Source organism: Apodemus sylvaticus, chromosome 18 (assembly GCF_947179515.1).
Source record: "Apodemus sylvaticus chromosome 18, mApoSyl1.1, whole genome shotgun sequence".
In the NCBI taxonomy this organism is placed as follows: domain Eukaryota; kingdom Metazoa; phylum Chordata; class Mammalia; order Rodentia; family Muridae; genus Apodemus; species Apodemus sylvaticus.
This window is the reverse complement of record NC_067489.1, coordinates 9,243,292-9,254,854: the sequence shown is the minus strand read 5'-3', so window position 1 is coordinate 9,254,854 and position 11,563 is coordinate 9,243,292. Positions and strand designations below refer to the sequence as shown.

Here is an 11,563-nt window from a genome sequence, read left to right as displayed (position 1 = left end):
ATGGAGAAGGATCCCACCACTCACAGAAAGCACCGGCCTGGGCCTGGAGCCCTGCCCTCAGGAATAACCCCTGTATACCTCAAGGTGGCCAGTGAAGGGGCAGAACTCCAGAGGAGCAGGAGTGTGGGTGGCTTGCACCAGAAGGGGGACCCACCGGTCTGCATCAGGAAACTGCTACGCAAGGAGCTAGGTAGGGGGTGGCTCCCTCCTGGACTGCTGGGAGGGCAGGCAGACCTGGTCTAGCCTCAAGAGAGTACAGTTTATGGACTCTGGACAAGGGCAGTTTGCGCACCACACAAGACATTCCTCCTAGGAGAAGGTAGCTGGTTTCTAACTCCAGAACTGCACCAAGCAATGGAAACCCTGCCTTTCTTTTGACTGCTCCTTGCTCAGTGCACTTAAGATCAGGGCTGGAAGAGTCTCCTAATAGTTAGCATCTTCTGAAACACAGTCACATATGTACATGCGTGTGGGAGTGCTGGGGAGCTTTTATTTTACCTTATGTATATAGGTGTTTTGCCTGCATGTATGTATGTGCACTGTGTACACACAGTGCTGTGGAGACCAGGAGAAGGTGTTGGATCCCCTGGGGTTGGGATTAGATTTGAGACCCATGTGCATTTTGGGAATCGGACCTCTGGAAGTATATTTAACACCATTTCTCCTGCCCTCCCAGTCCAATTTTAAATCTTCTGGAAATATTTAAATCACCAGCAGGCCTCCCCTCAGACTCTTCCCTCCATCATTTGACCCTCTAGACTCTCATCTGACTGAAACCTGCCCTGGTTCTCTCACTGGGATGTGTGAGAACTGCCAAGGTGTGGATTATCGTGCAAAGCTGGGTAACATCCCCAGCCCCGGCTGGCCAGAAGGTCTCAGCCTCCCGCTTCTCACTGCTAGGCAGGCAGATGCAGTCCACAGATGTCCACAACCGAGTTCAGCGCCTCAGGCAATGTAGAGGCAAGCACAGGATCTCCTGAGAAAGGGGCACAGGGCACAGGCCAAGGCCCTGTGCTGAGCGCAGGAAGGGACAGACTCCCTTCTGGGAAGGAGGCAGGCATCTCTGTGAAGGACCACATGGGGGACTGGGGTGAGGTTTGAGATGGGTGGAAAGGCAGATCAACCTGTGAGGAAGTTTATCCTGCACTGCCCCCGAGGAGCCAGCAGGCTCCCCCCCCCCAGGAAAGGGCCAGCCAGCTCGGTAGAACCCCCCAGAACAGGGCAGCCACCGACTCAGGCCCTGGGCTTGATTTCTCTAAGAACTCTTCTTTAGCACTTTGGAATTCCTGTCTGAGTCTCAAAGCTGAGGTCTGGCCCAGATGGCAGCTCTGGGGGAGAGTACGGAATAAAGCCTCAGAGACACTCTCTGTGAGCATCTTCCCGCTGAACACTGCTGAACTGACAGGCCCCGGGAGTTGAGGAGAGGAAGTTACATGCAGATAGAGTTTGCCGAGTCGGGATAGCTCACAGACCAACTAGTGCCCCCAGGATCACCTGGCACAGTTCCCGGCAGTTTATTGCCCTGAAGCTCGGGAATTCATATCAACCTTTTAGGGTCCCCTCAACGTTGAGCACATTCAAGGTCCCTCCTGCCTCATAGGATAGAGGATAATTTAGATCACCCCAATGATGGTCCTCGGAGCTATGAGGCATCAATGGTCAGGATGTTCCTGAACAAGCTATCCCATTTCCAGAGAGTGGCCATCTTGGGAGGGTCCCTTCTTGACTCCTGCTCTGCCACTTCAATAATTCACGCTGAGATAAAGACATTTGCAGACCCGTGGGGGTGTTCCAGGAGGCCATGGATGCCCAGCCTGGGTCACAAACATAGTAATAGAGCAATGGGGGTTGTGCTTTTACAACAAGGCATGAAGTGGGCTCAAAGCGCAAGCTCGGGCATGGAAGGTGTGGGACAGAAGAAATGCAAGTAGGCTTGGAGCATGGCTGAAGAAGCCAACAAAGATGAGAAAGGGAAGTCTTTTTAGCTATGGCTGCTAACCTCAGGTTGGCCTTGAGCCTGCCCTGAGAGGAGTGCCAGGTGGGACAGTGAGCCTGTGAGGTCTCAGACTGTGGGCAGGCCTAGCTGCAAGGAGCCGTCATGTAGGCTTAGAATGCTCCTGTACTAACCAACTGCCCTCGCTCCTCAGACTCTGAGGACCAAGGTAAAGACCCAAGAAGTGACACGGATGATGGCACCTGGTGAGTGGAAGAGGCTTTCTTGTGACATGGGACGATTGGGGTGTGGGGAGTGGGCTTGGAGCCCTCCCTCGGGGTCCCAAAGGAAACCGAATCTTTTAATGAAGGGATGGGTGGCAGGGCTAAGGATCCTCTTTGTCCAAGAGGCGTGTCACAAAACCAGAGCCCACCATAGCGTGCCTCTGAGCTGCAGGCGGCACTGCTCACTTCCTAGGCAGCGCTTCTGGCTGGTCCTCGCCCAGCACTGAGCTGGCTTGGTGAAAGCATCTCAACAGATATCTCCATGTGCTTCTCCCTGAAAGGAATCTGCACCCTGTCTCATGTCACCTGGGCCCAGCAAGGTCTCCTTGCTGAGCAGGGAAGGTGTATAACCAGCCTCAGTATTGGTCAGATAGAAGAAGATGTCTATTGGTCAGATGGAGCAAGATGTCTGACCACCTAACACATGAGGCATCCCTTATACTTCCTACCATCCACCCTCGATAGGGCTTAAAAGTCATGGAACCCAAGGACTTTCCTCAGTGCTCAAAATCTTCACTGTGGACAAGGGACAGGGCAGGTGCCTGTTTACAAATGGCTTCACATGAGCCAATGCCAGTGGAAGGTACTAGACCAGGAAATCTTGAGGTTAGAAGGATGCTGGTGACTAAGAAGCCATCGAAGGTGTCATTGGTTGGTAGAACTAGGTACCAACATGTCCCATAGGCCTATAGAATCTGTCTAGCCTCAGATAAAGGACAAGGACTTTGGGTAATGCATCCCCAAATATGTCAAAGTCCATCAGGTATATTGGTCTTACCTGTGGCAATGGTAAGGAGGTAGCTGTGCTTCCTGGTCCTACTGCAGTGTCCCCCAAGGCACACTCAACGAATTACACGGGATAGGGGAGCCACTGAGGCAGTCATGAGTGACGGGCACACATCCATCCACTGATGACCTAACTAAGGTCTCTACCTGGAGGGAGCGGGGCTGGTATCTCCAGACAGGATGAGTCATTAGAGGGAATAGGAGAGTCTTCCTTTTTGCCTCCCAAGAACCTACAGGTATACCTGACTCCTAGCATTAGGGGAGGAGTCATAGAGACAGCAAGTGATCCCCATCCTGACACTTATTCCCAACTGCTTCTTTGATGCCCCTATCACACTTATCTCCAGTCAGGCAAACCTAGAGGATGACAGGAAGAAAAGGAGCCAGGATGAGGCAGAAAAAATGGACCTCAAGTGTGCGAAAATGGACCCAGAGAAGAGTGACTCGGAGGCCAGCGCCACAGGGGAACAGGACGATGCCGGCAAAGGAAGATGTAGCTCTGTGGACGAGGTCAGGCCTTGGGCGGTGCTGCCCACTCTTGTCTGTCCTCCTGTGAGGCGTCCCTGTACTCACCTCTTGGTGTCTTCTTGGGTTTATAGGAGCAGCATGCAGAATCCATGAAGCTGGAGAACCTTCTAGAAAAGCAGGCAAGAGCTTCTTTTTTTTAGCCACGGCGTTAATAGTTGTCTGTCTGTAGACAAATTCCACTGGGCTATGAGCACCCTGTAGGCTTGTATCCCATCAAGCCACCTGAGCAGGTGCCGTGCTGTCCATCTGGGCCAGGACGGGGTTGAGGGACCAAGCTCTTGACCTCTTTGCCTGATCCTGCAGCATCCTGCCCTAGCTTGACAAATAATGAAGTCTCTAAAGGTGTGGATCTTGAAAAGATTGCACCTTCCAGTTGAGCTTAACCCACAATAATACACCCCAGAGACCCTCGCCCAGGGGTGCTGACCAAAGGCACAGGGGACCTTGGCCACTGAGGCCCATCTTCTGTCCATGGGTCATACTGGATTATAAATTCCATAGTGACCTTCCTGAAGGAAGGTAGCGTTCTCCTCCTTCCCAGGCCATGTCTCAGGGGAAGGTGGCAGTAGAACACATTCTTCACCAGGACTTTTCAACAGATAGTCCTTGGTAAGATCCTGGTTCAGCTAAAGTGTCAAACAGAGACCAAGGTGGCACACCCCGAGCTGCTGGATCACCCCATCTTGTGGAGTAGATCTCATGTCAGAGAAGCTTGGCTCTAGGCAAGTATGTGGAGGTGACCTGTGTGCTCCAGTGGGTCAGCTGAGGAGAGCCCTGGGTCTCCGGTGCCTTGTCACCTGAAGGCCCTAGCACTCAAAGTGAAGGAGGAAGAAATCCCTTGGAATATCAATAACTTGTTTCCAATGGGTAGGAATGAGGCAGAAGGCTATACTCTACTCTTCTACCCAGAGCTAACCCTCTGGACACTTTGCTGTCTGTTAGCATGGGGCCTCTGCCAAGCTTCACAGGAGCCCTCTGTCATTACTGGAATCTGGTGGAACCACTCAGGCCCAGATGTCTAAAAGTCTGCATTCTGTCAAGTCACTCATAAATTATCACTTCCATCCATAGAAACCATCTGTGTTTGTGGAGATCGACCTGGGAGACCATACTGAGGAGGAGGTACAGTCAAAACCCTCCAGCCCAGAAATCCCAACTACCCACCAGGAAAGCGCCTGCACTGTGGGTTGGAGCATAAAAGACACAGGATGAAGGGGGGGACAGAGACCCAAGGCCAGACATGCCAGGGGCCCACCTGCCTTTGAGAATAGAAGGAGAACACTATGTCCTCTCTCTCTCTCTCTCCCCTCCCCCCTCCTTATGTGTGTCTGTCTGTCTCAGTTTCTGTCTCTGACTCTCTTGTTTGTCTCTGTCTCCCTCTTCTCTCTGTCTCTCTGTGTCTGTCTCTCTGTCTCCGTGTCTGTCTCTCTGTCTCTCTCTACCCCTCTCCTTTAGCACCAACCTCTGGGCCCTTGGTACCCAGAGCTCTGAAGGAGTCATGCTGTGCACAGGAAATGGCACCCTTTGATCTGGGAGAACGAACGGGAGGTGTATGGCTTTGTCAGCGACTGCTCTAACCACTCAGAGCCTCTTGTGCGCGATGCTCCACAGTAACCGCATCTCAGGGTTGTTTCCCGAAGCTCGAGAAACAGTGACCTTGGAATTAGGTATCAGCACTATCACCACCATGATCACTACACTGCTATCTCACCAATTCCATCACCATCACTGCCATCATTACTGGTGGTGACCTCCATTACCATCTACGTTGTCACTACTGTAACAACAACTGCTGCTATTTTTGTCTGTCACCATATTTTCATCCTCAGTATCACTGTCACCATCAACACCACAACCACCATCACCAGTAACTGCCAGTATTGTCACTGTCACCACCACATCACCATTACCATCACTACCATTATCCATAAAACAATGAGGCTTTCCCAGTGGCTTGCTAACAAAGCTGTTTGGAGTCTCTTCCATTGCTTCTCTGTTGTAATGAGCAGAAGTCTTTTTTGGGCGATCCCTAAGCATCTCTGTTGACTAGTTCAAAGGGTGTCTAAGGGTTGGTTATTTCCCAGATTACACCTGTTATACCTTTAGCTTTTGAATCACACAATGTTTTGTTTTGTTTTTTTAAAAAAAGACTGACCATTAAATCTCTATGAGGCTACTGCTCTATGAGGCCCTGAGTTCTAAGGACTCTGGAAAGGTCAAAGAGCTAGACTAAAGGGCCAGGTCTCCCCTGCCTAGCCCAGAGGCCATGGAGGGTCACACAAGGAGCCAGGGTCCCTGATAGGCATTTCACTCAACAGAGTGCAGTCTGGAAGGACATTGAGGGTCACAGGGGACTGTCTGTCCCTGTCTGTCCCTTGGGTGGGTCCCCTAGGTTGTTCTGCTATCTCCCACAGGTAATCGCCTGCACCATTAACGAAGAGAAGAGGCTCCCTAACGACACAGGGGACTTGTCTGAAGATGAGTGAGTATTGCTGAGGGGACTGCTTGAATGGGGGTGGCATCACCACCACAAACTCCTGTGGTGGCAGCGCCAGCACCCTGCCTCCTGCTCCCTCTGTTCCCTGAGCCATGCTTACGTGATTTGGGGGACCAGAGAGGCTAAGGAACAAGGAACAGCACAGCAAACGTTCTCAGAGCTTAGGAACAAATTTACCCGGAGCCACATTTCACTCCTCCCATCAATGTGACTAAGAAGCAGAAGGTAAGGGTTGTGGTGTCAGGGCCTCCAGCTTGGAGCTGAGCTAGAGAAAGCTGGGTTGGAAAGGCCCTGGACACGCGGATGCCATCAGAGAGAGGACAGCCCTTCACAGCTGCGTTCAGGCCCACAAGGCTTTGCACACTGGTGCTGAGACTGGTGCTCCTAAGTAGACGAGCAAGGCTTCAAGACTTCCTGAGGTCCAGATGCATTAGCCACAAAGAAGGTGTTGGGTTCCAAGGACACGCCTGTCTTTGGCCCCTGGATCCAGTTTACTTCATTTCTAACAAGACAGAGAAATAGAAAGGACACTGCTGTGATTATAAAAAGATAAAGCGGTATTAAGATATGTTCTTCTATGGGGGTGTGGTGAGGTGTGCGGGAATGGGGTGTCTCAGCAGGCCCATGCCAAGGCATCCCTTCCCCCTGAGGGACCAGCCACACAACAGTATAGCATAGAATAGTTTATTTAGGGCATGGGGAGGGGAGTTAAGAGGGTAGTAGAGGCAGAAAAAGGCAGAGAGAGAGAGAGAGAGAGAGAGAGAGAGAGAGAGAGAGAGAGAGAGAGAGAGAGAGGAGAGAAGTAGAGACTGGCCATGACCACGCAGAGTGGGTGGGAAGGGAAGGGGGAAGGGAAGAGTCCAAGAGGGCAAGAGAAGCAAGCGTAAAAGGAGGAGGGGCAAGCAGCCCCTTTTATAGAGGGCCAGGCCTACCTGGCTGTTGCCGGGTAACTGTGGGGAGGGGCATACCTGGCTGTTGCCAGGTAACTGTGGGGAGGGGCATACCTGGCTGTTGCCAGGTAACTGTGGGGTGGAGTTTAGACAGAATACCAACAGACACAATAGTGGTTGCTCAAACTCCCACCTCTCAGATTTAGTGGCTTTGTTAGTATTTTGTCTTATTTACTCAGACTTTCAAAATAAAAGCTCTCTATTGGATTTGTAAAATTGACATGTGGTCTCCAAGGAACTGACAGCATGTGGAACTGCACAGGAGAGGGGGCGTTTCAGAATCACCCCCAATCCAACCTTGTAGAGCCAAGACTCGGCTAGGCTGCACAATTGTTGATAAGCTCAGACCCAGGCTGGGTTTGGGCAGGCTGTTGGGTGCCCTCTGGACCGGAAGCCCCCGAGAAGCTCTGCTCTTTGGTCAAGCAGTGTTAATACTCCGCCGAGCCCTCTGCTTGGCGGCCAGTTAATGAGATACTGTTACAGCCATCACTACCGTTGCTCCCAGCTTGTATGTATTGGGGGAAGCAACTCTGAGACGTCTTGTTCATCCTCTCTGGGAAGTGCCCCTGACTGGCCTCCATGACCAGGCCATGACAGGCAATCTCATCCACACTTACCCAGATTGCACCATGTTCTAGCCCAGCTTCTGGAGGCAAGGTTTCCAAGTGATTCTTTTCTCACCTGTTCATGAGTGGATTTGGTCACAGACACGTGGCGACGTGGCTTTATTCTTTGTCTTTATTCTTTGGCTGGAAAAGTTAAATCTGTTGTGTGGGTTTGGGTTCCAATCCCTAATACTTGAGACCCCGAGTAGGGTAGGTGCTGGGGTAGGGGGGTAACCCTGAGAGCTGGTGGTTGGATACTTGGTAAGGACTAAGGTCCCCTACATGTCCCCGGATCAGGCGGATGGCGAGGACATGTCTGTACTTCTCCCTTGACTACTGCCCAACTCATTCCCAGTTTTATGCCCGGGAGTGAGATGACCCAACCATGCACCCACAGCCCCATTGCAGCCCAGCGGGGCAGCTTTGACCATGAGCTGAGTGAACGCCTTTGGGCTGTGGTGGGGACCATTGCCTCCCATGAGAGAAACATAAATGGGGGTCACCTTTATCCACCTCAGCTGGCTTGTTCAGCTGGCTTTTCATGTTTTAAGAGTCTCTCTAGTCAGAGGATGAGAGACCTAGGTACCCAAAGGACAAACATAAGTAGCTAGCTATGAAATCTGGTTTGAATGACACAAGTTGGCTGGGGGTAAGCTTTGTGTCCCTGGGACTTTATAAAGTGGGAACTTTGGGGTTTGGGAGAGCAGTCTGGAGAGCCTGGGGTGGGGGTTGGCTGGCCAGGAGGTTGGCACGTTACACGGCAGGGGAGTGGTTCTTACATCCTCATGTTCTTGGCCGCCAGGATAAGGACCAGCTGGGTATGCTGTATCCCATACCACACAAAGAAGAAGTCAAGGGAAAACACCAGTGCTTTGGAGAAGGTACTGGAGGCCTGGAGGGCAGAGAAGGGTGGGGCTCTACACAACTAGGGGCACAGGTTGTGTGCTCACTCCAGATCCCCTCTGACCAGCTCCCTGGGGTTTCTGTTAGCCACAGCTGGGAGAAAGGCCAGTGATGCTATGATGTAGAGATCCCTAGTCCATTGTAGCCCGAGGATGCTTTGAGGGGGGCGGGGCGGGATAAGCACCACGCAGCTGTGCCTTGGCCACCAGAGGCATGAGCAGATACTGTTTGTCGGTCATTTTCTTCCTCCAGGGGATGTGAACAGAAGCAGGAGAGTGGCTGTGATGGGCTCCTGTCAGTAATAGTGGGCGGGTGATGCTGGCATGCCCCAGTCCTTGCCTGCAGGTCCTAGAAACATCTAGAAGCAGCAGTTGGGCCAAATACATAGTGAAACATGGTGCTCTGAGGAAGGCACAGTGGGTGCCAAGGTCCCTGCAGAGTAAGGTCCAGGGATGCCCAGCAGCCCCAGGACCCTCAGTGATGGCCGTTGGGTCAGGCCCTGGTAAACTGGAGAAACCAAAGTCCAGCATGTCCATATGACCCTCATCATGGGAAGTCCTACCTTTGGATCTGGCTGTGGTCCTGTGCCCCCAGCCCAGAGAAGATGGCCCTTCACCAGGTGTAGAGTGTGTGACACAATGCCTGGTCTTCTCAGTTACCCAGCATCCCTAGCTTTGTTATTATGCAGGTTAACTGTGCAAGGCTAACAGGGCTCTAGAGATGCTGTTCAGTGCTTGAGGCCTTCTGTAACAAACCCCAAGCCCTGGCATGTTGGGGAAGGGCCTGTCACAATGCCAGTCAGGCCAGCTGTCTTCCCAACCTGGTGCTAGAGCCACCTTTCTTGGTGATTACCACAGCCGTGGTCCAGAGAGAGAGAGAGAGAGAGAGAGAGAGAGAGAGAGAGAGAGAGAGATGCCTCAGGGCCTGTGGGATATCTAGACATTTCGGCTGCAGACAGGGAACCCAAGCTGCATAGGGAGTGTGCTTAGAGCTGATACATGAGGTTGGGAACCAGGCCAGCCTTGTGGGAGCAGAGGCAGATGTGGACACCTCTCACCGTTTAAACCAATTGAATAAGCGCACACCGTCCATCACTTGCAACCTACGTGGCTCTACTTCATCCTAAGGGTGGGCCCAGCCTCCCGCTCAGAAGGTGTGAGCTTCCAGATTCCACCCAGAGAACTCTCATATCCTCAACATCCACACAGGCTTGTTCATGTGTACATAGAGGACACATGTACACCCACGTGAGTGTACAGGGCTGTGCTTCTCAGATCCTAATACACATACAACACACATATGCCTGCACATTGTACAGTTGTATGTATAATACATAGTGCATCCGTATTCACACTTGCAGGTACATTCCTAGTGCGCACACCCCTTACATAGTACAAATGTATCGTTTCACACATAGGCATGCTCTGTGTCAGGGTTTTTATATACACATAGGCACACAGAGCAGGTGAGACATCCGGAAGTCAAAGGTCAGAGGTCACAGGTCACAGACTTTGTATGTGTCTCTTCTGTTTCATTTGAGGCACATGGTGTACAGATGAGAAGTGAGGCCACTTAGCTATAGAAGGACAGATTTCTGAAGCTGCAGTCTCTCTGAGTGAGAATCTTGAAGGACTTACTTTCCAGGGAGACCATGCTCTGGGTAGAGAGGCGAGGGAGGCCCGCCATCAGTGTCCACCTAGACCCCTAACTGAAAGAGCAATTCTTTCTCCATATCAGTTGGCCCAGATGTCCTCTGAGTGGGTCCGTATGGTAAACTGAGGCAATGGTTTGGGCCCACTATGTGGTTTTGAATCAGGTCCATTTTCCAGCTTCTACCAATGAGACAGGTACCCAGGGACACTTGAGGACAAACAGCTAGTTGGTCCCTCTGTCAGGATGGAAGAGGAGGCCCTGGCCATTGCTTTTGACTCTTGCCATCAACATTAGTCTACCTGTCCATCTTTGGTGGGCGTGTCTGTACAGCAGCTCTGTGTTGGCCACGGTCAGGAACCTGGGTAGGAGAACCTTCAGGTTAAATCACAGTATCTTCCAGTTCCAGGGATGGATAATCAGATTCGAGACATATTTAGGGCTTTGGTTCTGAGTGTGCCCATGCGCCTGAGGGTTAGCTTGCACTCTCCTGCCTCGATGCACCCATCCCTCTGTGCACAGACTCAGAGCCTACGGCTTCTTAGCATCATTTGCCCCGTCAGAGAAGAGGTCCGGGAAGGAGCTGCTCAGGGCACCTGGGAGCTCAGCATCCGAGGAGGAGGAGGTGATCATCTGTGTGCTGAGGATGCAGGGTCGGAGCGGGAGCTCAGTTATACTTAGGCAGGATGAAAGAGACCTAGAGCTTGAGGGACGAAGGGTGCCTGCCTTCTGTCCGCATGTCCATGGGTAACAAAGGCATTGGGCTCATTCATCAGCGGGCTTTCTTGTTATGGCTTCTGATGGCGAGGCTGTTGAAGGACGCCTACCACTATGATCCAGCACAGTCACTGGCTCCCCAGATCCAAGTGATGCTGGAATTCAGGGAGGGCTGACAACCCAGTTTCTAGGGTCCTCCATCCCACTACCTACCTGGTGTTTGCCAGGATCCCCAGTGACTCAGACCCCAAGGATCCCACCGTCTTTGGGCCCAGTCGTTCCAGCCATGGCACTGACACAAGCCTGGCTTTATTAGAACCACCAGTCGCCTCAGGACAGGACCCCTCTGACTCAGCCGCTGGTAGAGCTCTCTGGGGACTAAAGGAAGATGGCCTAGGCCTGGAATGGCTTCGTGATCCCCACCCCCGTGGGCGGGGCCAGAGTGACAGCAGCCAATGGATACTCAAGGCAAGGGACCCTCTTTCAATCCAAGGCCAATCACAGGTAAGGTGACAGCCAACAGTGAATTCATCTTACAGCAGATGGTCACTGTAGAGGTAGGGAACAGGGACCTCTGTTCAGGTCACGAGTTGATTGTGTCCCGTCCTGGGGAGATGGGGTAGCACATGGACCAAGTTGGTGTCCCCACGGCCTTGCTTACAGTGGAATAGACAGTAGCCCTTGGTACTATTTATTTTATCCACAAAGAG

General features: G+C 52.1%; 1 protein-coding gene across 1 annotated transcript; it reads left to right on the top strand.

Moving 5' to 3' along the window:
• Positions 1–11,235, top strand: C18H13orf46 (chromosome 18 C13orf46 homolog). Its single transcript, XM_052162413.1, has 8 exons — positions 1–190; positions 2,148–2,199; positions 3,351–3,513; positions 3,603–3,650; positions 4,603–4,653; positions 5,946–6,013; positions 8,386–8,464; positions 11,170–11,235. The coding sequence occupies exons 1-8, from the start codon at positions 1–3 to the stop codon at positions 11,233–11,235; spliced, it is 717 nt and encodes a 238-aa protein (XP_052018373.1).
• The last annotated feature ends 328 nt before the right edge of the window (positions 11,236–11,563 follow it).

Excerpts from the sequence above, each read along its gene's own strand:
- C18H13orf46 (XM_052162413.1), top strand. The coding sequence starts at position 1 with ATGGAGAAGGATCCCACCACTCACAGAAAGCACCGGCCTGGGCCTGGA. Across the intron at positions 191-2,147 it reads ACTGCTACGCAAGGAGCTAG|ACTCTGAGGACCAAGGTAAA; the intron begins GTAGGGGGTGGC and ends CTCGCTCCTCAG. Across the intron at positions 3,651-4,602 it reads AGAACCTTCTAGAAAAGCAG|AAACCATCTGTGTTTGTGGA; the intron begins GCAAGAGCTTCT and ends TTCCATCCATAG.